General features: G+C 42.0%; 1 protein-coding gene across 2 annotated transcripts in view; it reads right to left on the minus strand.

The window, feature by feature from the left end:
* Positions 1 to 582: 582 nt before the first annotated feature.
* srgap3 (SLIT-ROBO Rho GTPase activating protein 3) overlaps positions 583 to 27,114 on the minus strand; it is a 96,032-nt gene continuing 69,500 nt past the window's right edge. Inside the window, exons 10-22 of one of the 2 annotated variants that reach the window (XM_002936253.5) lie at positions 25,583 to 25,667; positions 25,343 to 25,370; positions 24,189 to 24,291; positions 21,420 to 21,480; positions 19,553 to 19,630; positions 18,793 to 18,927; positions 17,499 to 17,604; positions 14,315 to 14,542; positions 13,018 to 13,091; positions 10,845 to 11,025; positions 10,196 to 10,345; positions 9,416 to 9,743; positions 583 to 9,133 (exon numbers count right to left, since the gene is read on the minus strand). In XM_002936253.5, coding sequence (XP_002936299.1) covers positions 8,717 to 9,133; positions 9,416 to 9,743; positions 10,196 to 10,345; positions 10,845 to 11,025; positions 13,018 to 13,091; positions 14,315 to 14,542; positions 17,499 to 17,604; positions 18,793 to 18,927; positions 19,553 to 19,630; positions 21,420 to 21,480; positions 24,189 to 24,291; positions 25,343 to 25,370; positions 25,583 to 25,667 — 1,974 coding nt within the window. In that variant the 3' untranslated portion in view covers positions 583 to 8,716. Of the gene's footprint in view, positions 9,134 to 9,415; positions 9,744 to 10,195; positions 10,346 to 10,844; positions 11,026 to 13,017; positions 13,092 to 14,314; positions 14,543 to 17,498; positions 17,605 to 18,792; positions 18,928 to 19,552; positions 19,631 to 21,419; positions 21,481 to 22,061; positions 22,093 to 24,188; positions 24,292 to 25,342; positions 25,371 to 25,582; positions 25,668 to 27,114 lie in introns of both variants that reach the window. The other variant, XM_004914130.4, reaches the window with a different exon arrangement.

Raw genomic sequence — 27,114 nt, forward strand, 5'->3', positions numbered from 1 at the left:
GTGACTAGGGTTGCTGACCAGCTGGTATTTGACCAGCCTAACCAGCAAATTGCCAGCTAGGGCCTGTGCCGATATTACAAATCCCAACCTTCCTTGACCCACTCAGTGGCAAATGTAACCCCTTTTTAACTAGAAGCCTGTCTCTGCCCTGCCCATTCCTGCTCAGCCCGCCCATTTCCCCATCCACACGCCCGTCCCCCCATCCTAAAGGGCGTTATTAGCAACACACAAAAGGGGCAACCCTAGGGCGACTGACACAGGGTGCTGAGGGAACCCCGGAGTTACCACTTGGTCCCACGGTAACGGTAGCTCCACGGTTCCCCTGTGTCAAAGGAAGTACAAGGTGCACATTTAAGAACATTTCATGAAAGTGGTTTTACATGAAAGTGACTGTGGGGATATAGTGGGGCCCACAACTGCACTTGGGGACATAAACGAGCCCTTAAGACTCCTAGGAAACCAAAATGTCTTATAGTAACCAAAATGGTGCTTCCATTTTAGATGTCCACAATCAACAGACACAAAACCCACTGTGCATTATTTCACATAAGCGACGGCTACTCAAAAACGACAGCACGCACATCCTAAAAATGTTTCCATTTATTTAATATTCCAGTCATGTTTATTATTCTACATGGGATTCATTAGCATATAAGTAGCATATGGCATCAGACACACGGCTGGAGCAGTCTCCATACACAACATTGACAATATTTATAGGATAATATTATTATTATGCAGGGACAGCCAATCAGCGGTTCCTCTAATGTTACCTGGCAACACCATAGAAGTAGAAACAGCCAATCAGAAGTGGCTACGAGTCATGTGCTTTTCTGTGGTGACCCGACGGGTCGTTATAGAAGAGTCTGTACAGCTGCATTATGGGCCCGAGGGTGGCATAAGGGAACAGCACAGTGCGTGAGTATATTGTCAGAGAGGATGCAGAGGCATAAACACAGTTTGAGAACATACAGGTAAGGTATATTGGACTACAGTACCCAGAATTCATTGCAGACAGTGGTACAAACACATGACTTGTAGGTTGCTACTGGACAGGATAAATACTCTAGTATAAATAGCAAAGGTAAGTAGATCTGGCTGCATAACAAGAAATATATAGCAATAGCCAGCCCCTCCTACTGCGTTTTACTTCAAACTGGGCCCATGTGCCTTCGGATATGATCCTTTAAACTGAACTTGCTGTAACATACAGTACTAAGGCTGGTCACATCAATCCAATCTGCAGTCAGTATAATGCTGAGGGGATAACCCTTTGTCCGTACTCAGTGGAAAATAGTTTAGTTGATTTAATGTCTGTAGTTTGATTTCCCTTGGTACATTGTAATTACAAGTTCTATTTGAGTGCTAATTCCTAGGAATCTTCCTTTTTATTTAGATAGCCGTGGTCGCCCAGTACGTGCCTAGCACACAATCCAACTCATCCCTCTTGGCCAAGCAAAATATTGGCCACCGCGTACAAACCCTATAGTTGTGCGGTCACAAACTCACATCTCCCATGAGAAATGGGTCATTTTAGTCTACACCCCTGATCTATCCTGTTACCCTACCCTAAAACCTATTCCATTCCCAAAAACCTGCAACAAAGTCACAATGTCACAAGCATGTGTAGGTCACGGAGCAAACCATGTTTAAATCATATTTTACCACCATTTTATGTACAAAGAAGATCAGTGGTGCTACTAAGCAGTGGCATTGGGTTATTTTGGGGCCCTTAATGCAAAGAAAATCACTGCACAAATGGTTAATATTTCCATATGAAGGACTGAGTGGTTCCATATAGGTGCCGGAGCCCCAGTGCACCTGCTACATTTAGCTACAACTCTCATAGTTAAATGGCCATTAAATGTAGTGGTCGTTCTGCCTGATGTGGCCATAATAATGTTGCATGGTGGTCATACAAGTCTATGGACTATATTTTTTTTTTAATGTAAATAAAGAGTAATCTTTCAGCTTCATTAATTAGCCATGATGTGATGATGGTGATTGACTTCCAGCAAAGAGGGGGCATTTATAGTGGGCTGGATCCAACAATGGGAAAGAAAGTAGCCATTTTGAAACTGGTAATCCTTTGCAAGGATATGTGCAATACATATTTATATTACAAAGGTGAGTGTACAACACAGTTTACTAGTTTATTATTGTTATGTCTTGAAGAAAGCACCTGCCTTCATCTTCTGAAATGCTGATAGTTGCTATGCTGATAGTTGCTATGCTGTAGGGCAGATTTAGCAAAACACAAGCTATTGTAGGTAACATGAAACTGATATGCCACTTTCACAGGTTTCTGGTATCCTATGCCACACAACCATTACAATGGCATGGTTAGCGGGAAGCACACTTCCTGTGGGTAAACATAGCTCTGACAAGCAGGAGGTATTGCTGTTCCCGCCCTTTAATGCATCCTGACTGTCAGATCTGAATGCCACCCACCGGCACAGCACATAGAGAAAAGGCTGCTCATACTCAGCTCACTCATGACTTCAAGAGAGGGAGTCAGAATTCAATAACATGGGGGTAATAGTTTACCAATCCCAGGCGGCCTTTCAGAGTGTACCGAATGCAGCGTGCTAAAAAAGATCACAATCAACCATTTTTTTTTTGTTCTTTTGTTGCATCACAGGCCTTTACGTTCCACTCCATAGTGCAGAGACCTGTGACTCCCTTTTTGAACTGGATAATCATACACATCATGGGGTTAAACATTGTGCTTTGGCAGGCAGCCCCCCTCCAACCCTAACCTGGTGTTCATTACGCCTATATCTATATAAATTAACACTTTCACTTCCTGGAGGGATTTGCAGCAAAGACCTGATGGGCATTTTAGAACTACCCAAAGCAGCCCAGGTCTGAGGGCACTTGAGGAATTTGCTCCATACATAATTACTGGTATTTGTGCTTGGTATTTGTGCATTTTTGGCTTCCCTCTGACTACTGCATGTTCTTATTCACATATACACACTGTGTGGGACCCTGCTGGGACACCGTGTGGGACCCTGCTAATAAACTCCCTGCGCCCTACTTTATGCTGGGAATTGACTTTCAGAACAGCTGGAGGGACACAGGGTGGGCATAGGTGGCATGTCCCAAGTGTTGCATACCTACATTTGTCATTTCTAACTGCCATATACTGCACATATGATGTCACACAGAAACACAACACGTGTGTGATTGTATATATTTTACACACCTTTGTCCGTATAGGATTCTTGTATCTAAATATTTAGGTCTGAGCATGATAATGGGCACTGGCACAGTGTTTATTTATGGCACAGATAGGCATGGTGTAGAACAACAACTTCCAAGATCATAGCCAGACATCCGGGTGAAGCTGGAAGATGTAGTTCAATAACATCCAAAATGCCCCAGGTTGCCCAAGCCTGATTTAAGGAGTCCCTGAAAGCACCTATAAATCCTAAACATTCACAGCATTCGTAAAGTCAATTAAATGCATGCTTTGTATATGCCGCATCCATATGCTGGCTCCAAAGGTTGAACTTGTATGAATTTGTATCTTTGTTCAAACCCTAAATCTTTCATTCTCTGTGTGCTTTCAATGCCAAACAAGAGCAGCATGCAACAAGGCTACCTGTCCAAGACATATAGACTGCGCCAAGGCCGAGGGGCAGCGCACGGATTAAAGCCCCATGCACAGAACGTGCAAGCAGGTACCTTGCACTAGATCTATGGGCCGGAGAGTGCAAAGAGGGTCTGCATCCCGACCCAGGCCTCCTACACAGAACACAGAGTGCAACTCTGGGACCTGAGCCAGAACACGCAATGCAATGAGCAGAAGTGGTATCAGGTATCAGTTAGGAAGTAAATCCATGCCAGGCCTCGAGGAGCTTAGGGGATTTAACAGATTTTATCTGAGGCTCAGTGCAACATGCCGGGTAATGGGGCGGTTAGTAACACCGCCAGGACCTCAGCAGGCTTTGGAACTGGAGAAAAGAGTTCCGCTCCTTTATTTGAAGTTTTGCAGCTAATCAGTGTGATTCAGTCAATTCCAGTACACAAGGGCCATGAATAACCCATACATATATCCTTATATAAATAGTGCCCAGTGATGCCATCGGTGATGAACCATGCTTAGTGATGGCCCTTATATCAAAAGAAATCCTCTGCTTCAAAATAGGAGTCATCCTAAAGTTCTGTATAAAAGCATGAGGTCCCAGGCCAAGTGGATTTCTTTGGTGATTCTCATATCATTATGTTCCCTAAGGGAAGGGTGGTTTAAGTTATTCCCCAGAGAGTATATCTGGCCTGTATTCTGCCAGCCTGGTTGGTAAAACTGGATGCCAAGGCCATCAACAGAGAGATAACAGAGACAATGTGAGTTTCTTTCCAGAAAGAAAGTGTATATACGTGGCCCTGTGGGGGTGCCCTGTTTTAGGGGACTGGCTCAGAGACAAGCATTAGGGTACAATCCAGTGTCGTATCTGTTGCTGCACAGTGGTAGGTTGAGTTAAAGTACATTTCTTCTATTGGCACCAAAGATTAAGTCATAAACAGAACAACCGGAGCCCACCGGTTTGGCACTTGGCGGGATATACAAGTTGCATCAATGAGACACAAGGGGGCCACTTGGCCTTGAGAACCTGCCACTGGCCCTGTGTGTTTCGTAGTGACTTAGTGGCCTCTCTGCACAGCAGTGTGTGTTTTATGGGAGGATTCGCTTGCCCCCTCATAGTTGCCCTAAAACTGTGGTCCTGAACTTTATTCGCCAACACCTCACATGATTATTGTGTCAGCACCCATGATGCACACTATGAAACCTCGCCCCAAACGAGGCGTCCACAGAAATGCCCCATATTATACATTTATAAATTTCCTTTAAACAACAAGCTATAACAAGAAGAACTGCAATGCATTGGTTCTATATAGCTGGTAATAACTGCGGTGCTGAGTCCAGAAAGGCTTCACCTGTCTGTGTTCCACCTCCCAATCTGAGAAACAATTGGCTCAAGTGGTAGTTTGCCTTAACATTGGTTTTAAACAGTGGTATTCTAAAATAATCCGGACTTTCTATTTAATTTGTTTTTTAGTTTGCCAGGTGGCTAGGGCTTGATTACCCTAGCAACCATCAGGTCTGGACTGGGATTCAAAATAGGCCCTGGCATTTTAAATAAACAGAGGCCCAAACAGCCCCCACCAGCCCAATAAATAGTGACTGTCTATGGCATCTTACAGCAACCCTCTGGCATTTGCCAGAATCCACAGATTGCCAGTCCAGGCTTGGCAACCAGGCAGCAGTTTAAAGTCTAAATGGAGGAATGAGTAGTAGAGGGCCTGTATAGTCAGTGATCCCAACAACCATAAAACATTTTTTAGTAGTATGCTAGGAAAGTTAATAATTAAAAAAAAACCTATATATATATATTAAAAAAATGAAGAGCAAATGAAAAGTTGCTTAGAACAGGTCCATTTAAACCATCCAACTGTATTCAAAGGTGAATTTCCCCTTTAAATATTCATCTGGCTATGTTTATGTCTAAATAGCTGTGATACCGTGATGTCCGGGCTGCTTCTAAACTACAGTTCCCAGCATCCCACAGCAGGCGCTGGTTGGGGTAAATGCCAGCAGCAGTTGAAGACATCCCTGCCGGGCAATAAAAGGGGCACGAGAGTCTAACAATGCACCCAATTACACACAGGGCATTATGGGGCAGAAACACCAAGGGCTGGCATTGGGGACGAATCTCGTGGCGCCTGAGGGGGCAGTCTTTCATATTGTACTCATTGGCACCCGTAACCTGAGCCAGGGGAAGGGAACAGCAAACCTAAAATACAAAGTGCTTTATACAAAGCAGACACCAGTAATGCACAGGGATGCACGTGTTATTAGAAACTAGGCTTTTTGGCCTACAGTTCAGTGAGTCTCTGAGTCCAACATGGCTGCTTATAGAGCAAAGTGTATAGTGAAATTATTGCAGCCACATTTTGGGATAACCAGCATAACTTGTGTGAAAGTTTAAGAAGATTGACATATTTACTAAATGTCTATTTTAGGTTTGGTGACCCAGTAAGGCTTATAGCAGAGGGGGGAGGAGCACAGCTGTCTATATGCCACTTATATAAATGGGAAACTCTCTGCCTATAGCAGACACTGGTGACGTCACGTGGAGGTTGCTGAGTAAATGCCCACAGGCCTACACCTGTTCAGGGTACTTTACAAACAATGGCGTAATGCAATATTAAGTGCTACATCTTGTAACCCATAGCAACCAGTTGTTTGCTTTCACAGCTGACGGGCAAATTCTACCTAATGATTGGTTTCTGTATCAGACCTAGGTCAAACTATGCACCTGTGATTACATTAGCCCCCAGGCACAGTACCTCTGCCCCTGTATCTAACCCCATGCACAGATACATTTAGGGGATACAAAGCTTTTGTTGGTCAATGCCAGGTCCCACATTCATAAGGAAGGTGTTATTGGAATACAATTCTGAGGTAAATGTCAGGGATTGATAACATTTATACTATATATATACACACACATATATATCACCTTTCCAGTGGCAGCACAAACAGCCTTTCTAGGAACTCAGTTCAAGCATAATTCAAATTATCCTACGTTCAACTACTATATATATATATATGTTTATATATATATATACACATTTATAATAACTAGGCCTGGGGCCTACACAGGATTAATAAGAGAACTAATCCATAAACCTGTACAAAGTTACATTTTCTCCAGGCAGATCAGACAGCAGGGCCCTCACATGGCAGCCACAGTCGAGGGTACAACATACAGACGGGCCAATCATTTGGGGAAACCCACAATGTCAGGCTGAGAAAAGGCATTTTGAGATCCAGCTGATTAAGAGCAGGGCAGAATGGGTAAAAACTCAAGGAGAAATACAGCATTCCACAGGTAATTCTCATTTTGTTTGATTCATTGCCATTCTCTTAGCAACAATCCATGGTGCCCAAGTACAGCCCAGAGGGATAAAAACATACAGCCCTGACTGGACTACTCCCTCCATATTTCTATCATCTCCGGCGTATCCAAGCCAACACACACGCATAAATGCAGTGCCATACAGTATAAATTGTACTGAGTCTTAGTGCATCTTAAGGCCAACTGAAGATTTAAGAATCACTATGGTACAATTCCTTGAGATGAAGAGGTTCATGAGATGAGTCCATGGGGAAAAGCTCTGGGGTAAGATCCAGTGTGGTACATATATTTGTATTACAAATGGGCAAGGAGAAAAAATGCTGCTCAGGTTTAGATATGAATGATGCCCACTGAAGGTAAAAAGAGCAAGTCAGCTGACATACGTCTAATCGGATATATCATAGTGGTATAAATGGTGAGATAAACAGTTTACAATGCATGCATGGTATAATATCCTCTGTGGCTGGTTGTATGAGGTAAGATCCTGTGTGATTGGGTGCAAGGAGTAAGATGCTGTGTGAGTGGGTGCAAGGAGTAAGATCCTGTGTGATTGGGTGCAAGGAGTAAGATCCTGTGTGATTGGGTGCAAGGAGTAAGATCCTGTGTGATTGGGTGCAAGGAGTAAGATGCTGTGTGAGTGGGTGCATGGAGTTAGATCTTGTGTGAGTGGGTGCAAGGAGTAAGATGCTGTGTGAGTGGGTGCAAGGAGTAAGATGCTGTGTGAGTGGGTGCAAGGAGTAAGATGCTGTGCGAGTGGGTGCATGGAGTTAGATCTTGTGTGAGTGGGTGCAAGGAGTAAGATGCTGTGTGAGTGGGTGCAAGGAGCAAGATGCTGTGTGAGTGGGTGCAAGGAGTAAGATGCTGTGTGAGTGGGTGCAAGGAGTAAGATGCTGTGTGAGTGGGTGCATGGAGTTAGATCTTGTGTGAGTGGGTGCAAGAAGTAAGATGCTGTGTGAGTGGGTGCAAGGAGTAAGATGCTGTGTGAGTGGGTGCATGGAGTTAGATCTTGTGTGAGTGGGTGCAAGGAGTAAGATGCTGTGTGAGTGGGTGCATGGAGTTAGATCTTGTGTGAGTGGGTGCAAGGAGTAAGATGCTGTGTGAGTGGGTGCAAGATGCTGTGTGAGTGGGTGCAAGGAGTAAGATGCTGTGTGAGTGGGTGCAAGGAGTAAGATGCTGTGTGAGTGGGTGCAAGGAGTAAGATGCTGTGTGAGTGGGTGCATGGTGTAAGATGCTCTGCGAGCGGGTGCATGGAGTTAGATCTTGTGTGAGTGGGTGCACAGTGTAACAGTCACTGAGTGACTGGGGTCTGGAGTGTTGATAATGGGCCTAACTGATAAATCCAAAGAGAATGGTGGGCACAGGAAGTGACCCCACTGAGATGGTTACATGTTAATGGGCACATAGACGCATCTTGAGTGGGGAAAAAAAGCTTCTTGAATAAGAACCATGTGGTTATAAGTGCATGGAGAGAGAGAGAGAGACTATTCGGTATGTATGAGATATGTACATGTGATTGGGTGCCTAAGAATCTGTATGCCTGGGTGCAAGGACAGATTGGATGTATTGGCAAGAGAGGAGATGAATAGGGGGAGTCACATGTAGGGAGTATATGTATGTACACAACCATATTTCAGACATGGGTAAGGGAATTTTATCTAAGACTACTGGAACTGGCTCTTTAGTGTAAACACTTGAGTTCTTTCAGCTTCTGTGTCCCCCTGATCCAGTTCTCAGCTGTACCATACAGAGAATACCACAGGAGGATCCAGGATAATGGGTTCAGGGGGCAGTTACATGGTCCCTGATTTCTCAGACGGGTTGCTGGGGAACACCTTCTCTGTTGGTGTTAGTGCCGGGCTTCCCACCCCAGAGCTGCTGCTGCTACTAGACCTGTGCTGGACCATGGGCCTTGCCGGCCTTACAGGTGGGGGGCGCAACTGAGACCCAGCAAGGCGTGCCGACAGGGCAGGCTTAAATGTAGTCATCATCTCTGTAGTAGAGGAGTTACTCCTCCTCATGGCAGCATCAGGGTCGCGGATCATAATAGTGTGCAAAGGACTAACTGGTTCAGAATTGGGGGTGCCCAGTACCGGGTGTTTCATGGGTTCCAATGTGTCCAGCACCACATCAGGAGCCTGTTTGGCCGTGTTCTGTCTCTCCAGCTCACGCAGCTCATTCAGGGCCGTGCTCATCGTCTTTTCAATGTCCTGAACAAAATGAGGTATATGAGAAAATTAGAAATTAACAAACAAACAAAAGACCACCCTAAAAACATAAAAGACAAAGACCCACCCAAGTCATAATTATGATATCATAAATATATATTCAGTATATATCAGGATCAGTACATTCTTGGCTTAACCACAGTTCATTTCCCAAAGAAATTGTAGCATTTTTACTGCTTTTAACCACTATAGGGCACACAAACTGAATAGTAGCACATATGCAGAAATGGGTCATTGCCTATTATTTATGGGTTATTGTCCTACCTCAGCCAGAGCTTCAGCTTCTAAAGACTTGTGGTCCCCCAGACTGCTGTGTCTGGTTCCTCCGGTTACTGAACGCAGGGAGATTCCATCACTCAGACCCTTCCTCTCAGGATAATTAATGCTCCCGGCACTGCCAAAGGTTGCCATCCGACGCTTCTCAGGACTATCCACCCTTCCTCTGTTTAGGGACAGCTTGTGTGGGCTGCTGGGACAGGCAGCGGCTCTGGGAGGGGTATCTATACAAGGACCTAGAGGTCGGGGGGGACTGTGGTTGTCACCGCCACTTCTTCTTCGTGGTATGGCAGCTCCATCAGATCTCAGTCTCACCCTGAGTGCAAAAAATGGAATAATGGCATGGGTACATGTAGCATTAGGGTTCCAATGTAGGGCCCTTGGATTCCTATATATAAATACATCCCTGATTGGCACAGCATAGATAGGGTGGGGCATACCTTATGGGTCAGTAGCTTGCTTATAGCACTATAGCACATTCAACTGCTGCAGGGGACAAAAAGGGCAAAATCACCAGTAACTGCTTCCCTTACTGAAGTATGAGAAATACCTGGCTGCAATGGGCAAAGACCAATCAGAAATGTTTGCTTTGGCATTTCCAAACAGAGGCCCACCAGTCCCTTCCCAGAATGTGCACCATGCCTGGCTACGGCAAGCAGTGGCAGGCAATTTCAAGCATTCTGACATTACAGATGCCTAGTTGGTATGGCCACCCTGCCTAGCAACCTGATAGCAAAGCTGCAGAACATAATGTTAGTCTCAGAGTACCTGCCCAACACTCCAGGGAAGCTGTATTCCTGCAGATGCTCAGTAGGGGAGTGGATATCATTTTTGGAGGAGGCCTTATCATCAAGTAGGGGCCCACTGCTGGCCTCGCTGTCTGCTTTCTGGCTAAGGTTGTCTGAAAATGCATCATCCCTAAGAGAAAAACAAAAAAGAGTTAATGGCAGAATGTCTGTAAAATAGACAAAACAACAGTAAGAGCAGCACAAGCAACCATCAGCAGGGTCATATATATATATATATATATATAATGTCATCAGTTATAATCAGTGATTAGTGATGTCATTTCTGTGAAATTATTTACTGGAATTTGTGCATAATATTAAATAATGTACCCCCTGTTATAAATATGAGGATATTAGAAGTTGCCTTGGAGTTCCATGACCTGACTTACAATATCCTTATATTTTACAATTGGGGGTACATTATTCACTATATATAAATATATAAATGTACAAGATGATGATGATGAAACAGTATAAGGCACAGTAGAACACACATACAAAGCTCGGCGCGCATATACCATGAACTCCTGACTATACCTGAGGGATTGGGATCCTCCACAAATGACCATATAAGAAGAACAGATACTGGCACCATGGCACCTAAAGCAATTTCCCTATCAGGTACTCACAGATCCTGCACCACAATGTACTGATGCGGTATAAGGCCATCGACCCCATTGTGACGCCCCTCCCACCAGTCTTCAGACGCGCGGTGGTACAGAAGCAGGGATGCCCCCTTCTTAAAGGACAACTCTCGGGGAGTCCGTCCCACGTAGTCAAACCTAGCGATAGCCTCAATCTGCTCCACCTCTGAGGATAAAAGCAAAGGTAAATATGAGGGCACAGAACATAGAGGAATAATGCAATATAATCGGCAAGATGACTCTTCTCTTGTCACTGACTTGGCATTGACCATGATAAATGATAAAAAAAACAAGTGAATCATATTGTATGAACAAGTATACTGTTAGGATGTTATATACACCCCCAGCATCCTTCATTAGCAGCTGGAGGGCTATAAAGTGCATGCCCATGATACACACAGCATATCCGCAGGAGGATACAACTGACCAAAACAGATTCTATTTTCAATAGACCTCACCCCCAATAAAAATATTGTCACCCCCTCACTTAAAGATCAGAACATATCTGACTGTCAGCGTCACAAATATGATATGCTCATATAAACTGCTGGTCATTCCAAGGAGCATTGTCATCTGGGGCCTCACATTTAATCAAGGCCTTTATGCACCAATGCACTTCTCAGCTGCAGCCAGCAGAGGGCAGCATTACTCTTTTGTACATTTTTACTTTATCTCTCTTTTTGAGAGGTACCCAGTAACAATACAAATTTGCCCAAAACACTCTATTATTATTATTATTATTATTATTATTATTATTATCATGTATTTATAAAGTGCCAATATATTATGCAGCATTGTACTATAAATGGGTGTATACATTGAACATCCACATTTACATACAAAAACAACCAATAACTGATGCAAGTAGTAGTGGGGGGGCATGCCCTAATGAACCTACAATCTAAATAGAATCTAGCATATCAGTTTCCTACTAGTACAGGTATGGGATCTGTTATCCAGAAACCTGTAATCCAGAAAGTTCTGAATTATGGAAAGTCCCATTGACTCAATTTTAATCAAACAAATTTTTAAAATTGATTTCCTATTTTTCTGTGTTAATACGACAGTGCCATGTACTTGATCCCAACTAAGTTATAATTAATCCTTATTGGGGGCAGAACAGCCCTATTGGGTTTATTTAATGGTTAAATGATTCCCTTTTCTCTGTAATAATAAAACAGTACCTGTACTTGATCCCAACTAAGATATAATTACCCCTTATTGGGGGCAGAACAGTCCTATTGGGTTTATTTAATGGTTAAATGATTCCTTTTTCTCTGTAATAGTAAAACAGTACCTGTACTTGATCCCAGCTAAGATATAATTACCCCTTATTGGGGGCAGAACAGCCCTATTGGGTTTATTTAATGGTTAAATGATTCCCTTTTCTCTGTAATAATAAAACAGTACCTGTACTTGATCCCAACTAAGATATAATTACCCCTTATTGGGGGCAGAACAGCCCTATTGGGTTTATTTAATGGTTAAATGATTCCTTTTTCTCTGTAATAATAAAACAGGACCTGTACTTGATCCCAACTAAGATATAATTACCCCTTATTGGGGGCAGAACAGCCCTATTGGGTTTATTTAATGGTTAAATGATTCCCTTTTCTCTTTAATAATAAAACAGTACCTGTACTTGATCCCAACTAAGTTATAATTAATCCTTATTGGGGGCAGAACAATCCTATTGGGTTTATTTAATTTTTAAATGATAATGATGATGATGATGATATTTTAGCAGACGCCAGGTATAAATGTCCAAATTATGAAAAAGGTCCCTATCCTGAAAACCCCAGGTCATGAGCATTCTGGGTACCAGGTCCCATAGTTGTATAGTTGTGATACAACACATCTCATATACAGTGGTCATTATTCTGTTCTGTAAGCAGTTATATTGACCACCCAGTGGATGTTAATTAAAGAAAAGGGGGGTAAGGGTTAAAGGTGTTAAAAAAACAATGAAAAAAAAAATGAGATAATAACACTCAGGCACCGAAACTGCACTCACACTAATGCCGAATAAAGATGTACGTAAACCTCAACCTTATGAGCTGGTAGGTGACTGGATGTCAGACCACAAAGAGGGACGGGAACCCTATGAAAATGGGTGTTTGTGTTGAGTTTTTGTTGGGTGCCTATTGTAGGCTCTTACCTTCATCACTAGTGTGAGGCTCTGTGCCGTTGTCACCCTCATCGATAGCACCCGGCTCACTGTGGGGACTGTCACTGTAATGAAACATAAGCGCCATTACATCCAACATCCTTCTGCACTATTGGTGGGGCTGAACCCAACTGGCATCTCATTGGTTAATCAGCTTTTAGCAATAATAAAAGGGAAAGCATTGTACACGCAGTGCCCTCTAATTATACCTTTCATCAGAGACCACTAATTAATTACTGTAATATATAATTTGTAATAAGCTCATCTCTATTTCCAGACGAATGCTGTAACAAATGAGATGAAACCCATTTAACTGAATATTCTTCTTTATAAACACAAAAATAACATAATTCTATTCCCTATAGAGCAGACAGAAAATAGTAACCTTACAGACAGCACCTTCCAACGGCAGAATGCATTGTTAGAACACTCAAAAAACATGAGAGCTGTCAGTGCTATTTTTCCACAGAGCAGGAATCATGATAATGAGAGTTTTATTTTAATTTGCTAATGTCATATATGTGTAACGGGAGCGCCTCCTACTGTCCAGTCTGGCCTGGGGCCAAGCAAAATGGCAAAAGATTCCGTTTCTGATGCTTCTATACATCATGCCCATATAATGAAATCTAAAAAAAAGAAACTAATGTAAAATGCACCTGTTATACAGATGTGTAAGTGCAGTGTGTAAAGTGCTTGTGTGTACAGTGCTTGTGTGTAAGTGTGTACTTGTGTGTAAGTGATTGTGTGTAATTGTGTAAGTGCTTGTGTGTACTTGTGTGCTTGTTTAGTCTCTCTTTACCGCTACGCTGCAAGTTGGAGTGATATCACTCTCGTAACAAGATAACAGCTCCCTCACACCTGTATTGCTAAAAATGCTCCAATTCCCCACCTAGTGGCAGATATGAGAATAGCACTCAATAGTAAAACACCTAAATCTGACCCATGACTCCTCCAGTTACACTGAGTAGGAGAAACAATAGCTTATCTGAAAGCAGTTCCATTGTGAAGTGCTGGCTATTTCTGAAGGCACAGGATCAGGCACAATGCACTGAGATAGCGCCTACACACTAATATTACAACTACAAAAAATACATTTATTGGTTCAAGAATAACATTTTGAATGGTAAAATGAATTATTTGCAATGTGCACAGTGTAATTTAGTAATAAACACCATAAAAATCATGACAGAATCCCTTTATTAAAAATATCCAAGGCGCAGGTCCTACCATGTGAACAAGAGATGAATAACGGGACTAATCCTGGGTACAATGAAAGAATAGTACTCACCAGTAATCCTCTCCTCCGGTCATGCACTTTTCATATACCGGCCCCTCCAGCTCACGATGACTGGGGAAGATGGATTCGTGGCTGATGATGATGGTTTTGATGACCTCATTGACATGTGCTTGGCAAGACACAGGATCTTGCCCATCTGGGATAGGCATCAGGGTTGGTCCAAAACAGATGGCTAGGTTGTATGGATCCATCATGTTCTCATCGCTGTACTGTGATAAACTGCGGCAAATTTCATTGAGATCAAGTCAGTGAGCTGCTGAAATACTATTATAAATATCAACTCTGGCAAAATAAAGATCCCTTTATAGTTCCTGGTCAGCTATGGGCAAGCAAGCAACCAGGACTGCTGAACTAAAAAACCTTGGACACAGATCACATTAGTGGGTCTTCTGCAACTGCCTACAGGTCTGGGCTGAGATTCCAAATAGTCCCTGGCATTCCAAGTACACAGAGGCCCAAACAGCCCCCACCAGCCCAATAAATAGTGACTGTCTATAGAATTTTACAGCAGCCCCTCTGGCATTCCCAGAACCCACAGATTGCCAGTCTGGGGCCAATTATGTGGACAGTCCCACCCAATTACTGACATAAAAAATTTTACATTGCACACAGAAAATATATTGACACAGACAGACATATATTACAGCAGCAGAAACCGCTACACATTATACCCAATATACATTTCTGGACCTGGTCCTGTTTTGTAAGAGCCAGCAAGCATATATATTAGTAAATGCCAAACTGAGCATTATCTAGAACACTGAGCCCTCTGGCATGAGTTTCTGAGAATTTAGATATGGAATTATTACCCAGATCAGATGGGACCTGGGGAGCAGCTTTAAAGGGGTTGTTCACCATTAAATTAACTTTTAATTTAATTTTTAGTTGGTTTTAATTTTTTATTATTTGTGGGTTTTGGGTTTTTTCAGTAGCTCTCCAGTTTGGAATTTCAGCAGCAAACTGGTTGCTAGGGTCCAATTTAACCTAGCAATCAGGCAGTGATTTGAAAGAGAGACAGAAATATAAATATGGGTGGGCATAAATATAAAGGTAATTAATAAAAAGTAACAATAACAATACAATTAAAGCCTCACAGAGCAATAGTTTTTGGCTGCCGGGTCCGTGACCCCCATTTGAAAGCTGGAAAGAGTCAGAAGAGAAAGGCAAAAAAGCTTAAAAAATTATAACAAATAAAAAATGAAGACCAATTGAAAACTTGCTAAGAACCAATTTTTCTATAACATACTTGATGGTGAACAATCCATTTAAGGCTATTAAAACATCTATATATTCATTATTACAGAAAAAAGCCAATCCATAGAAATAAACAAGTGTTAGTTTAAATGGGAAACTTTCTTGATAATGGGTTTCCAAATAAAAATCATAATTGTCATATACTGTAGATCCCTCCCAATAGAGTCCACAGGAGCTGGTATTTGCCATGCAGCCATTATAATTACATAGCCAGCACATAGTACATTAACTGCCCCTATGCCCAGTTATTACAATACACATTTTACTCCATTTACAGTAAAAGCAAATACCCTAAATCTCTCTACACAAAACAGCACAAACACCTAAACAATAGAACCCTAAAAAAACAGCTTCCTGCAGTCTCCCGTAAATTGGTGTCACAGTATGGAAACATTTATACTATTATAGCTGAGTGGGATTATAATAAGACAAGCAATCTGGTTTCTCCTTAATAACAAAATGTCAGGGGCTTGGCATTCCTGAAGACGCTGTATGAATAGCACTAAACAGATTGTAGACTGAATTTACAGACTAAAAATAACCCTGGAAACAGCTCAATATGTTGCTCTGACTTCAGGGAAATATTACACCTACGAGCGTAGGCCAGCATTGCAGTGTATGTAGTGTCGCTATCAATATAGTGTTCAATTGTACATATAAACTGACTAGGAAACCTGCCATTCCGCTCACTGTCACTGGCAGCTGGACTCTTGAGCTTTAAGGGAAAGACCAGCGAGGATAAACCCCTGGCCCATTACCATTAGATATACAGGTATAGGATCCCTTATCCGGAAACCCATTATCCAGAAAGTTACAAATTATGGAAAGGTTATCTCCCATAGACTCCATTATAAGCAAATAATTCTAATTTTTAAAAATGATTTCCTTTTTCTCTGTAATAATAAAATAGTACCTTGTACTTGATCCCAACTAAGATATAATTAATCCTTATTGGAGGCAAAACAATCCCATTGGGTTTATTCAATATTTGAATGATTTTTAGCAGATTTATGGTATGGAGATCCAAATTAAGGAAAGATCCCTTATCCGGAAAGCCCCAGGTCCCGAGCATTCTGGATAACAGGTCCCACACCTGTACTATGTATTTTCTTTCTGTGAGCTTTTTTATTTCATATTACTGGGCTGGGGTGCAGGGCTAGGCCCATTATTCAGGGCTGATGGAGGTTTTCTCACTGCATTGGTCTCTATGGGTTTTTAAGAAAAGCTTCAGCTGGATCCAAGCCCCAACCCATGTCTCATAATATGAAAAAGTGCAGTCAGAGCTATGTCCCTTGGTAAGCACTGGGAGCCGACTGCATTCTGTTACCTATGGAGCTGGTTCCTAGTGGGGCTAAAGAAATAGGACAGTGTTTTAACCTACGGAGATTAAAGCTTTAAAGTTTATTCTATTTATACTACACAAGAGCCGTGAATATTCTATAAATTATATCCTTATAAATGGTCATCAGGTATAATTGGTACGTAGTGATGTAATTTCTGTCACATGACTAAAACTTGTGTATTATAATAACTAATGTACCCCCTGTTGTAAAATATGAGAATATAGTCGCCTCGGAGTTTCACAGCCATATAAATAGTGCTATGGTTATAGAACTCCTCAGTAACCTGTAAAATCCTTATATTTTACAGTAAGGTATTCACTCTATATCCAAAAAAAGATAAAACTACAAGCACTTGGGACCTATGGGCTCCAAATGTTATTTTTTTTTCTTCCTAATTTCAGCTGTCAAAGGGGATGCAGGGAGCTGTAGAGCAAAAACCTCTGGAGATCTGCAGGCTCCCGATGTCTGATATTTAACAGGAGACTGATATTCATGAATAGATAGATCAGCATTGAGCATTAGTCAAAATCCACACTGTGTCTATTTTAGTAGCACCAGGAATAGAGATAAAGACTCACTGGTTGAGGAAGGCAAAGAGGTATCTCATGACCACCAGGACGGATCTGGGCAACGTGATGAGGATCTGTCGGATATGATGCACCCTCTCTAAACAGTTTTCTATCTCTGAAATAAGCAAGTCAGAGAGAGAGGCATGATGAGGATGATGAGACAGCACTGACTGAATAGTTCCACCTTAGTCATGCTGGGCAAATATACTGACCAATGGATTTATAGCGACTCACAGAAAGAATACTGAGACAATACTAAGGCTGACCCAATAAGACTGAGCCAACAGGTACATGCTTAAAAAACACTTCAGTAGGCCTAGCTGAGGGCTGATTTATCAACACTGGGCAAATTTGCAGATGGGCAGTAACCCATAGCAACGGTTCAGTGATTCAGCTTTTTTTCAGCCAGCTGCAGATAGAACAATTAATTTAATTGGTTGCCATGGGTTCCTGCTCACAGGCAAATTTGCCTACTGTTGATAAATGACCCCCAGTACTAGTGCTACCCCCCTAAATACAACAATGCTGTGGTATAAGATTATCTTTAACACCTTGAGATTAAGTTGTCTAAGGATTGGGTGCAACTACTGGGACTGGACAGTTCTTGCTGAGCAACCATAAGCTCAGTAACAGGACAACACAAGCATAAAAAAAGTTCCCAGTGGTGCCAAATAAGGGCTGTGATTGGCTATTTGGTAGCCCCTAGTTGGACTGGCAGCCTACAGGAGGCTCTGATTTTCTGTACACCTGTTTTTATGCAACCAAACCTTTCTCCCAAGCCAGGAATGTAAAAATAAGCAGCTGCTTTGAGGCCAGTGGGGGTAACATCCAAAGACTCTCCACTCGTGGATCACTGCTATAGAGAATTGGCTGGGAGTACCCATGCTTTTCAGGGTCAGGCTGGGCTGCCGGGGCAACGGGAAGAACCTGGCCCTTGTGGGTCTCAGCCCAGACCCTATCCCCGCAGGGCGCTCTCCTGAGCCGTCCGTCTCCCTTCCCTAATGCACTGAAGGTAAGTTTAATTTATGTGGCTCGGGGAAGGGTGTCAGACAGGTGGTGTGGGCCCCTGCAGGGGGTGTGGAGGCCGCGAGCGAAGCCCATTGGGGGAGTGCAGGGGCCCGTGAGGCAGTATCCCCTGTGGGCCCTGTACCCTCCAGTCCAACCCTGATGCTTTTAGATGGTCTCCAATTGGAGGCACTCAGACCTAGGTTACGCCTAGCCAGAACATAGGAGTGAGCAGCAAGCAGGCAAAATGGCCAAAGCTTTTCTAGCAGACAGACTATTTGACCGTAGTTATACTCACTGATTGTTGATATCAAGTCTTGAAACCTTTCCTTAGGAAAGAGTGGGTTTTCCAGGCCTCGGAAGTACAGCTTCAACACACCCGCCACCGAATTAATGTCACGTTCACTGTGATCTTCCACAAGCGGGTCCTCACCTGATCAGAACACAGCGGCGGGAGTGTTACGGACATGTTTCTAGCTCAGCACCCAGCCCTGTGCTTAGCCCAGAGAAAGGCATTTGCACACATTATTAAACCTAGCTGTTTCTTTTACACACAGTGCACCTCAGAGTTACATATAATAGCAAGATATGGCTGCAGCTGAATAGAAGACAAGAACTCACTCAGCCCCATTAATTACAGTGAGTGTACTCTTAACATTATCACGTTTGTTCACTATTATAGAACAGAAAGTGACTCAGCTCCAGATGGATTTTGGCCATATTATTAGCTCTTCCAACCTTACTAGTATTTTAATTAGCATTGCAGTGCTACCAGTACCCCCTTCTATTTCTACATTTCAGCATTTCTCTTTTACATTTAATATATTTTTATATTTGAGTTGTCAAAGGCAGATTTCTCCCAACAATACTGCAAACTGAACAGTATTTATATGCAATCCCTAAACTGCTTGACAGAAGCTGGCTGGACTAGTACCTCCGATGGCTAATTAGGCTGTTTTAGCCTCCCAGCAAGTGCTCAGTGCCAACTTTGGAAACAGCACTTAGAGACAGTGTATATACTGTAGCTTTAATGGGCCCCTGGGGACCTGGGATTTTACCTCTTTCAAATGAATTCTTGATGTCATTAACTTCAACCTGAGAGCCTGGAACTCGAAATATCCCCTGCTGCTGGAGACCTGCAGGAACACATATGAGGAATTATACAGAGGTACAAAAAGCTTGCACTTTGGAGTATTATTGGATTTATTTGTGAGACTCCTAAACACATGACTAGTAAGCATTCAAAGCTCTGATGTAAATAAATGAATATAGATCAAGAGATCTTATGTTAAAACTTTGCCGCAGCTGGTTTCCTAATAAGAACTCCAATTCCAATAACAGTGCTTGTTTTAAGTGTATTCTTGAGCTCAATTAGCATATAATGCTTAAAAGCCATGGCTGACCTATAAAATATATCTATATAATACACCATTTCCTTGACTTGTCTTGACAAGAGCCTTGAATATCCTGTAAATTATATTTTTATATACAATGCTTAGTGAAGTAATCAGTTACAATTGGTGCTAACTAATATCATTTGTCACATGACTCACTGAAACATGTGTAATATTGTTCCCTTGCTGTAATATATGAGGATATTAGAAGTCACCTAAGAGTTCTATGACCTGTATAAAAGCACTCGGTCTTTGGCATCGTACCTTTATGTGGTCATAGAACTCCTTAATGATTTATAATATATATATGTATATATATATCCTATATATCCTTATATTTTATAATAGGTGGTATATTATTCCCTATATATTATAAAATAATGATAATATAAATGATGCTTAGTGATATCAGTTATAAAAAACTTATGTCACTAATGTGACATGACTTATATGAGGATGTTAGAAGACACCCTAGAGCCCTAAGACCTGTATAAAGCAACTAGCCCATTGCCTTCTTTCTTTTTCTGGTCATAAAACTCCTCATGGTCCCTAATAATATATTTAAAGTTTAACATTGGTTCATTTTCTCTATATAAAGCACTAGCTTAGGTTATAACAATGTTTGCCCCAACACTATTACTAGTGTGTCATATTTGACCACAAAAGGTTTTTCCAAGTCACAGCTAACTCCTAATGCTGTCAGTAACACCCAGATTCCCCCAATGAGCCAGAGATTTAGGACATCCAGCTGCAAAGAGCATGACTGAGTTATCTGCAGCAGGAGCAGGCTTTAATGGGCATCTGGGGACCTTAGGCCTTACCTCTTTCAAATGAATCCACACTAACAAAATATTTATACAGGTATGGGGCCTATACCTATCTATATACTAAAAAATCATTTAAACATAAAACCCAATAGGATTGTGTTGCCTCCAATAAGGATTCATTATATCTTAGTTTGGATCAAGTAAAATCTACTGTTTTATTATTTCAGAGAAAATAAATAATTGTTAACATTTTGAATTAAATTGGCCTTCCCCTCATTTGGAACTTTCTGGATAAGGGATCCCATACCAGTTTCTCACAAATTCATAAAACTGCTTCAATATATATGACAGTTTTCTTGATCCTAAGTACAGATATTTTCTACACACTGACTGTCAGCACTGATAAAGTTACTGAGCCCTAACACTATGGCAAGATAACCTCTTATGCAAAATATAAGTTAGAATTGCAGATGTCAAGGTATCAGTGGCCCACTACAGTATATCCGTGCCAACACTTCCACGCTACCCCAGATGTGGCAGGGTAAGTTACCTGTATGGTTACACCACCTGCCTTCCTGGCAGAAGCTTTTGTATGGAGCCTTTAAATCAGTGGTGGCAGCTTATTGCCACATCTGCATTTCTAATTTATAGGACTTGAAATAGATAAAACCCAAACTGAAACAAGTTGTGAACACTATGTTGGAAGTAACAGTGGGGGTGGGGGGGGGTGCATTGTCAGGGAGCAGGAGCAATGTAGAACTCACCATATAAGTTGATGTACCGAATGCAGCTCTCCACCACCAAAGGGATTGCTTGGCCTGAGTCCTGGCAGAAATACAATATGGATAATAATCACTCTCTGCTGCCAATGGTAAATGTCCATATGTGCATGGAAATTCTATGTGCAAGTGAATATGTGCCTACACGGACCCTTAACAGATCCAAAACACTGGGCCCAGGAAAACTGCTCTGGTTGATAGGGTAAGGTTAAACTTGGGCATGTAAATTATAAAGCACAGGGTTGCATACTGCATACCATAATGGTTACAAACATTATTTGGAGTTTTATTGCCCTTGTATATGTCATGGAAGGTGAGTGGTAGGAGCTGGAGGGCTGTTGGCGGTGTTGGGAGTTATTCAACAAGATCTGAAGCTTTTCTGGTTGCAAGCCCTTGCACAGAACCTTTACTACTGAATTTTGTGGTGGGCCATGAAAATGGTGGGCTCCATTAAGTCAGCACACAGTGCTTTTATTTGGCAGGCCAGAAATGTACTGTCAATATACTGTATGCCAGGACCAAGGGCCAAGTCATATGAAGAATGGCCAGCTTTCTCAAGAGAGGCCCAAACTATGGTTATGTGGACCACCCTATAGGAACAAGTGGCCCTATGAAATGTTATAGTACCTGCATTCTGCTCCGGGCATTCCTTCTTCCTCTGAGGAGACCAACAAACACAAACACACAGCAGCAGCAGCGCAGATACATAGAAGAGAGTAAGCGAGAGTCAGAGAGAAGCTCCAAGTCACAGAAAAAGACAGGAGAAAACTGCGGCAGGTCTCGCCCCACCACCAGAGAACCACAGGGCAAGAAAGAACCATCAGAACATAAATTGTGTTTATCCTGCCCCAGGGTAGGGATTAGAAGAGTTATAATGCAGACACAATAACTGCAAGTGGGCTCCACTAATGAACGAAACAGAGTGTGATATGCAAGTACTAAAAAACTTTATGTTGGTGTGTAGGCGCCATCTCAGTGCATTGTGCCTGAGTCTGAGCTTTCAGAAGGAGCCAGCGCTACACATTAGAACTGCTTTCAGGTAACCTATTGTTTCTCCTACTCCCATGTAACTGGAGGAGTCTCAAGCTGGACTTTTTACTATTGATTGCTATTCTGATATCATTTTTAGCAATACAGGTGTCAGATAGCTGCTATCTTGCTCCCTTCCCATTGTTCTGCTGATCAGCTGCTGGGGGTAAAATGGAGGGGGGAGATATCACTCACTGAAGTTTATCAGAGCACAGGTCACATGGCTGTGGCACCCTGGCAAATGAAGAACATGGCTGTGTTTTTGAAAAACAGATTACAATGCAGGATTCTGCTGGAGAAGCTCTATTAACTGATGTGTTTTGAAAAAAACATGTTTTCCCATGACAGTATTCCTTAATTTAAGAGACTGCAAAAAAATCTGCAAATGGCAGCAACTAAATAGCCAAACTATTCACTCAGACTGGGTCAGGTGCTGATTGGGTTGTAAATATTAATTTGTCACACCCAGGCCCGGACTGGCAATCTGTGGAATGTGGCAAATGCCAGAAGGGCTGCTGTACAATTCCATAATCATAGGGCTGGTGGGGGCTGTTTGAATCCTATTTTGAATCCCAGTCCGGGTCTGGCAACATCACATTGTTCAGATAATTATATCCGATAATCTTCTTTGGTATCTGTGTATTTATTACATGTTTACATACTGGTGCCTCCATGACAGGTATTTTACAATATGGGCATAGGGGCCAGAGCTAGGCTGCTGTGTGAGTTAGCTTGCCAGTCTTTGCCAGTCTTTAAGTAAAATAAATATGTGATTATTGCTGGCAACTTACATGGCAAAGCTAGTTGTTTAACTGAAGGGGGGTTACCATGAGTAACATGCAACTGCTTCCCTAGATTTGGAACTCTTTAGATACTTGTGGGTGTCATGGGGGGACCAATATGTAATACCTTAATCACAAAGTCATATACACAGGTACAAAACTGAGAATTTACTTTTTTTAAGAAGCATTCCATTAGACAGAAGTTATGATGAGGTAAGAAATATTTACACACAATCGGCACATTATCAATCTGAAAAAATCAATTGAAAGCTCAGAGCAGCAGCAAATGGCAGGGGAGCACGGGAGTCTCTGAGATGCAGGATGTTTTCATATGGAAGGATAGGATGAATAATTCACAAACATATATTATGTGCTGGGGATACTGTATAACTGAGCTGTACAGTACTAAGCTGCTAATACATTGCTGTCCTGTTACGGCCCAGACTGGCAGAAGCACGTGGGCAACTGAGGGCCCCGGGCACAGCAGGGAACAATCCATAAGCTTTAGGCACAGAGAAAATGTTGTGCCAGACCTGCAGGGAACATCTAAAATGTCAAAACTTGTCAGTAAAGGGCTGCTGTATGTGTTAATTAGTTCAGCAGCCTTGTGTATTATTACTTATTATTATCATTTGTACAGCGCCAACATGGCTGACAATAAGGACAACGAGTATTTGCACTATGAATATTTCATGACTCTTCTTTTAAAACCAGCCTACTCCAAAGATATGTGTTTTCCACAGCTACCCCTTTATAATCTGTGCCCATGATTGGGGGTGCCACTAGCTGGCACAGAGGTGCTTAAATGAGGCTCCACAGGACAGAACAAGATACAGAAAGACTGAGCTCAACACACAGGGCCAGCAGCAAGAAGGGAGCGGTGCATAGAAAGTCAGAGGCAGCAGAGCAGACTCAGCCCTCACACAGCACCCTCTGCTGGTACCTTAATGAACAGCTCCATGTTCCCATTAAAGAGCTTAAGGTTATAGGATGATCGAGGCCGGGGTTTCCTCATTTTCTGGGGCTTAGGGGGGAGTGATGGGGGCCTGGTGGAAAGGGAACAATGTATCAAAAACACTAGAGAACACATATGGAAATGTAGGCGGATTTCAATTAAGTTGTGGAAGAACAGCAAAATGAAAATACTAGCAAGGATAGCCCCTCCCTATAAACATGTACTGCAATGATGATGGTTTAACCAAAGCTTGATACTGCAGATAGCAGTTTTAACTGTTTGGTGACCCATTAAAAAAAACTGCATTTTATTTAGCTTTCTGAGTAACTTTACCCCCATTCTGCCAAGATGTGACCAAAATTGGAGTCACAAAAGAATGCAATTACTGGTGCATCCTTCCACCCCAAACTGATCAACACCCAATCCTGTCCCTGGGCACAAATAGTTATATATATATATATATATACCTCCGCAGAAATATCAGCTTTTCAATCAGCTTATTAGTGCCACAGGGGTACCACTTGCAACATTTTTATTTAACTCCATTGGCTTCTGCTGATAGAACTGGATGCCCTGCAGAGGTTTGTTCATACAGAGGGCTACATGCCCACAAAACATGTGTATGTATCTGTATATACTACCTAGGATCCCCTACTGCCATAACAATGGATAGCCTGGGCAAAACAATTAATAGAAAATTGGTGTAAAATAAAACCAAATTGGCAGAGCAAGCCTCCCTATACATGGACTGCTTAACAGGCTTAATCCTCCGCCAAGGCTTTGCCTACCTGTTACCTGTTACCAACAATATGGGACAGATTTAGTTAAACTTGAGATTAGAGCTCACCACTGAAAACCTCACCCACTTTGTATTAATTCCTATAGGATTTTTAGAAGCGTTCACCATTTGGTTAATACTCTCTAAAAATTCCATAGGAATTAATAGAAAGTGGTTGAGTTTTTATGCGGTGATCTCTCACAATTTGATAAATCTGCCCTAGATTACCAAACCAGTATGGGACCAGGTAAATGGACAGAAAGTATGTGCCTAGAAGCTGTGATAAAACATGACATATTTCCCAGACCTGCTGCCCAATATCTTGGGGCTAGTTATAGAAAGTGTTACTTGACAACAGGCTTACCTAGTGGTTCCATAGTCTGCTCGTTCTCCTGGAAGAAAAACAGATACATGTATGAGATCAGTGATATTTACAGATAAATACCAGACAGGTCCTAAGAAAAGTAGGACACAAGACATACATCTTTCTGAGGACCAACATATTCTAACACCATTTTTGCCTGATCAAACATTATAACCCTGTCCCAAACCTGTCCATGCAGTCTAAGCAAAGAAATGCAGGTTTTTCTATTGAGTGGCTCACCTTCTCCTAGAGTCTGTTTCAGAAGGTCGTGTTTGGCCTGAAGCTTTGTGATGAGGTTACTTCCATTCAAGTACTCTTTAAACTTCTAGAGAAGAGAGGAGATGCAGTGGGTGAGTGATGCATGAAATGACAAGTCAGGCAAACAGGATTTATAGAACAGATATGTGCAGTTAAGTGAGATCAATGTTCTCTTTGTTATTCTGCATCGATGGATACAGTTCTATTCTTGCTGATCATTCATATTTGTAGGGCACGAGGCTATTTTGATCTCAGAGAAATAGTTATTATCTTCCCCTGTCCGTAAGTGCCATATTACAAGGTGATGGAAGTTTATTCCGCTCTTCTGATCGTCATGTAAATGAGACAAGTCAAGGAGATTTTCTATATACACAATATGGTACCCATGCAAAAATGTAATGGTGGTATTGCCTGGTTTCAAACAAACAAAAGATAGTCCCTTTTTTGACATGCACTCATTCAGTTGGGCTTATGTACAAGGTGCATAATAACTGTATGAGCTCATGTTAAAAAAGAATAGGCGGAGGGGGGGTATTTTGCCTTTAACAAAACCACAGAGCTTGCATATAACAACTAAACCTGACAAGGAGACAGTTTTATTTGCAAAACAATAGTTTATGAAAGCTTGCAATTAAAAATCAATTCAGTTGGCCAGTAAAGGCTATCACTTTAATTAGAAAAAATAGTGGTGAGAAGCCAGAGGGTTACATTAAGCGTATTACTTTGATGGATCTGCAACCTCACAATTGAAGCTATAGCGGTTTCACATTCCATTTATTCAATTTCTTTTATGGACTAAGATAAAGTTGATGAACTCTGCGCAAATAACCCATCTTGCTTACTACTGCTGTTTTAGGGTTCCAAGCCATGTGACGATTCTGAATTGTTAATGTTCTAGACTGGGAAACAGAATGTAACACTCAATGATGTGCTGTTAAGGAACATATGGTGTCTGATAGACCATAGGGTCTCCTGACACTTTTCTAGCTTATCTTAACAATTGTAATGGCTCATAATCTTTTAGGTTACCCAGCAGTCTCTCTGCATAGAAGTACAACTCTGGAATAACTTGGATGTCGTGAGTAACATGTTGCTCCCCTACCCCTTGGATGTTGCTCCCAATGGCCTCAAAGTAGGTGCTCATTTTGCTCACTTTTCTGGTAAGGAGGCAAGTTTTAGTTGCATAAAAACCAAGTATTATGCCAAACAGAGCCTTCAGTAGGCTGACAGTCTACATAGGGGGCTATTAAGTAGCCAATTATAGCTCTTATTGGCACCCCCATGAACCTTTTTTCATGCTTGTGTAGCTCCCCAACACTTTTTCCATTTGAATGTGGCTCACTGGTATAAAAGGTTTGGGATCCCTGTTCTAAGACAATAGGAGACACAAGTTCAGTTCAGTAGATTTAAGTCTGTGACTGCCAGACCTTTATTTTCACAAAACAATGCTTTATCCATACTTAACATTATCTTTGCCAAGGAGCTCACCAGTGTTTTATACCTTTACCCTCAGT

This window comes from Xenopus tropicalis, chromosome 4 (genome assembly GCF_000004195.4).
Source record: "Xenopus tropicalis strain Nigerian chromosome 4, UCB_Xtro_10.0, whole genome shotgun sequence".
Classification (NCBI taxonomy): Eukaryota; Metazoa; Chordata; class Amphibia; order Anura; family Pipidae; genus Xenopus; species Xenopus tropicalis.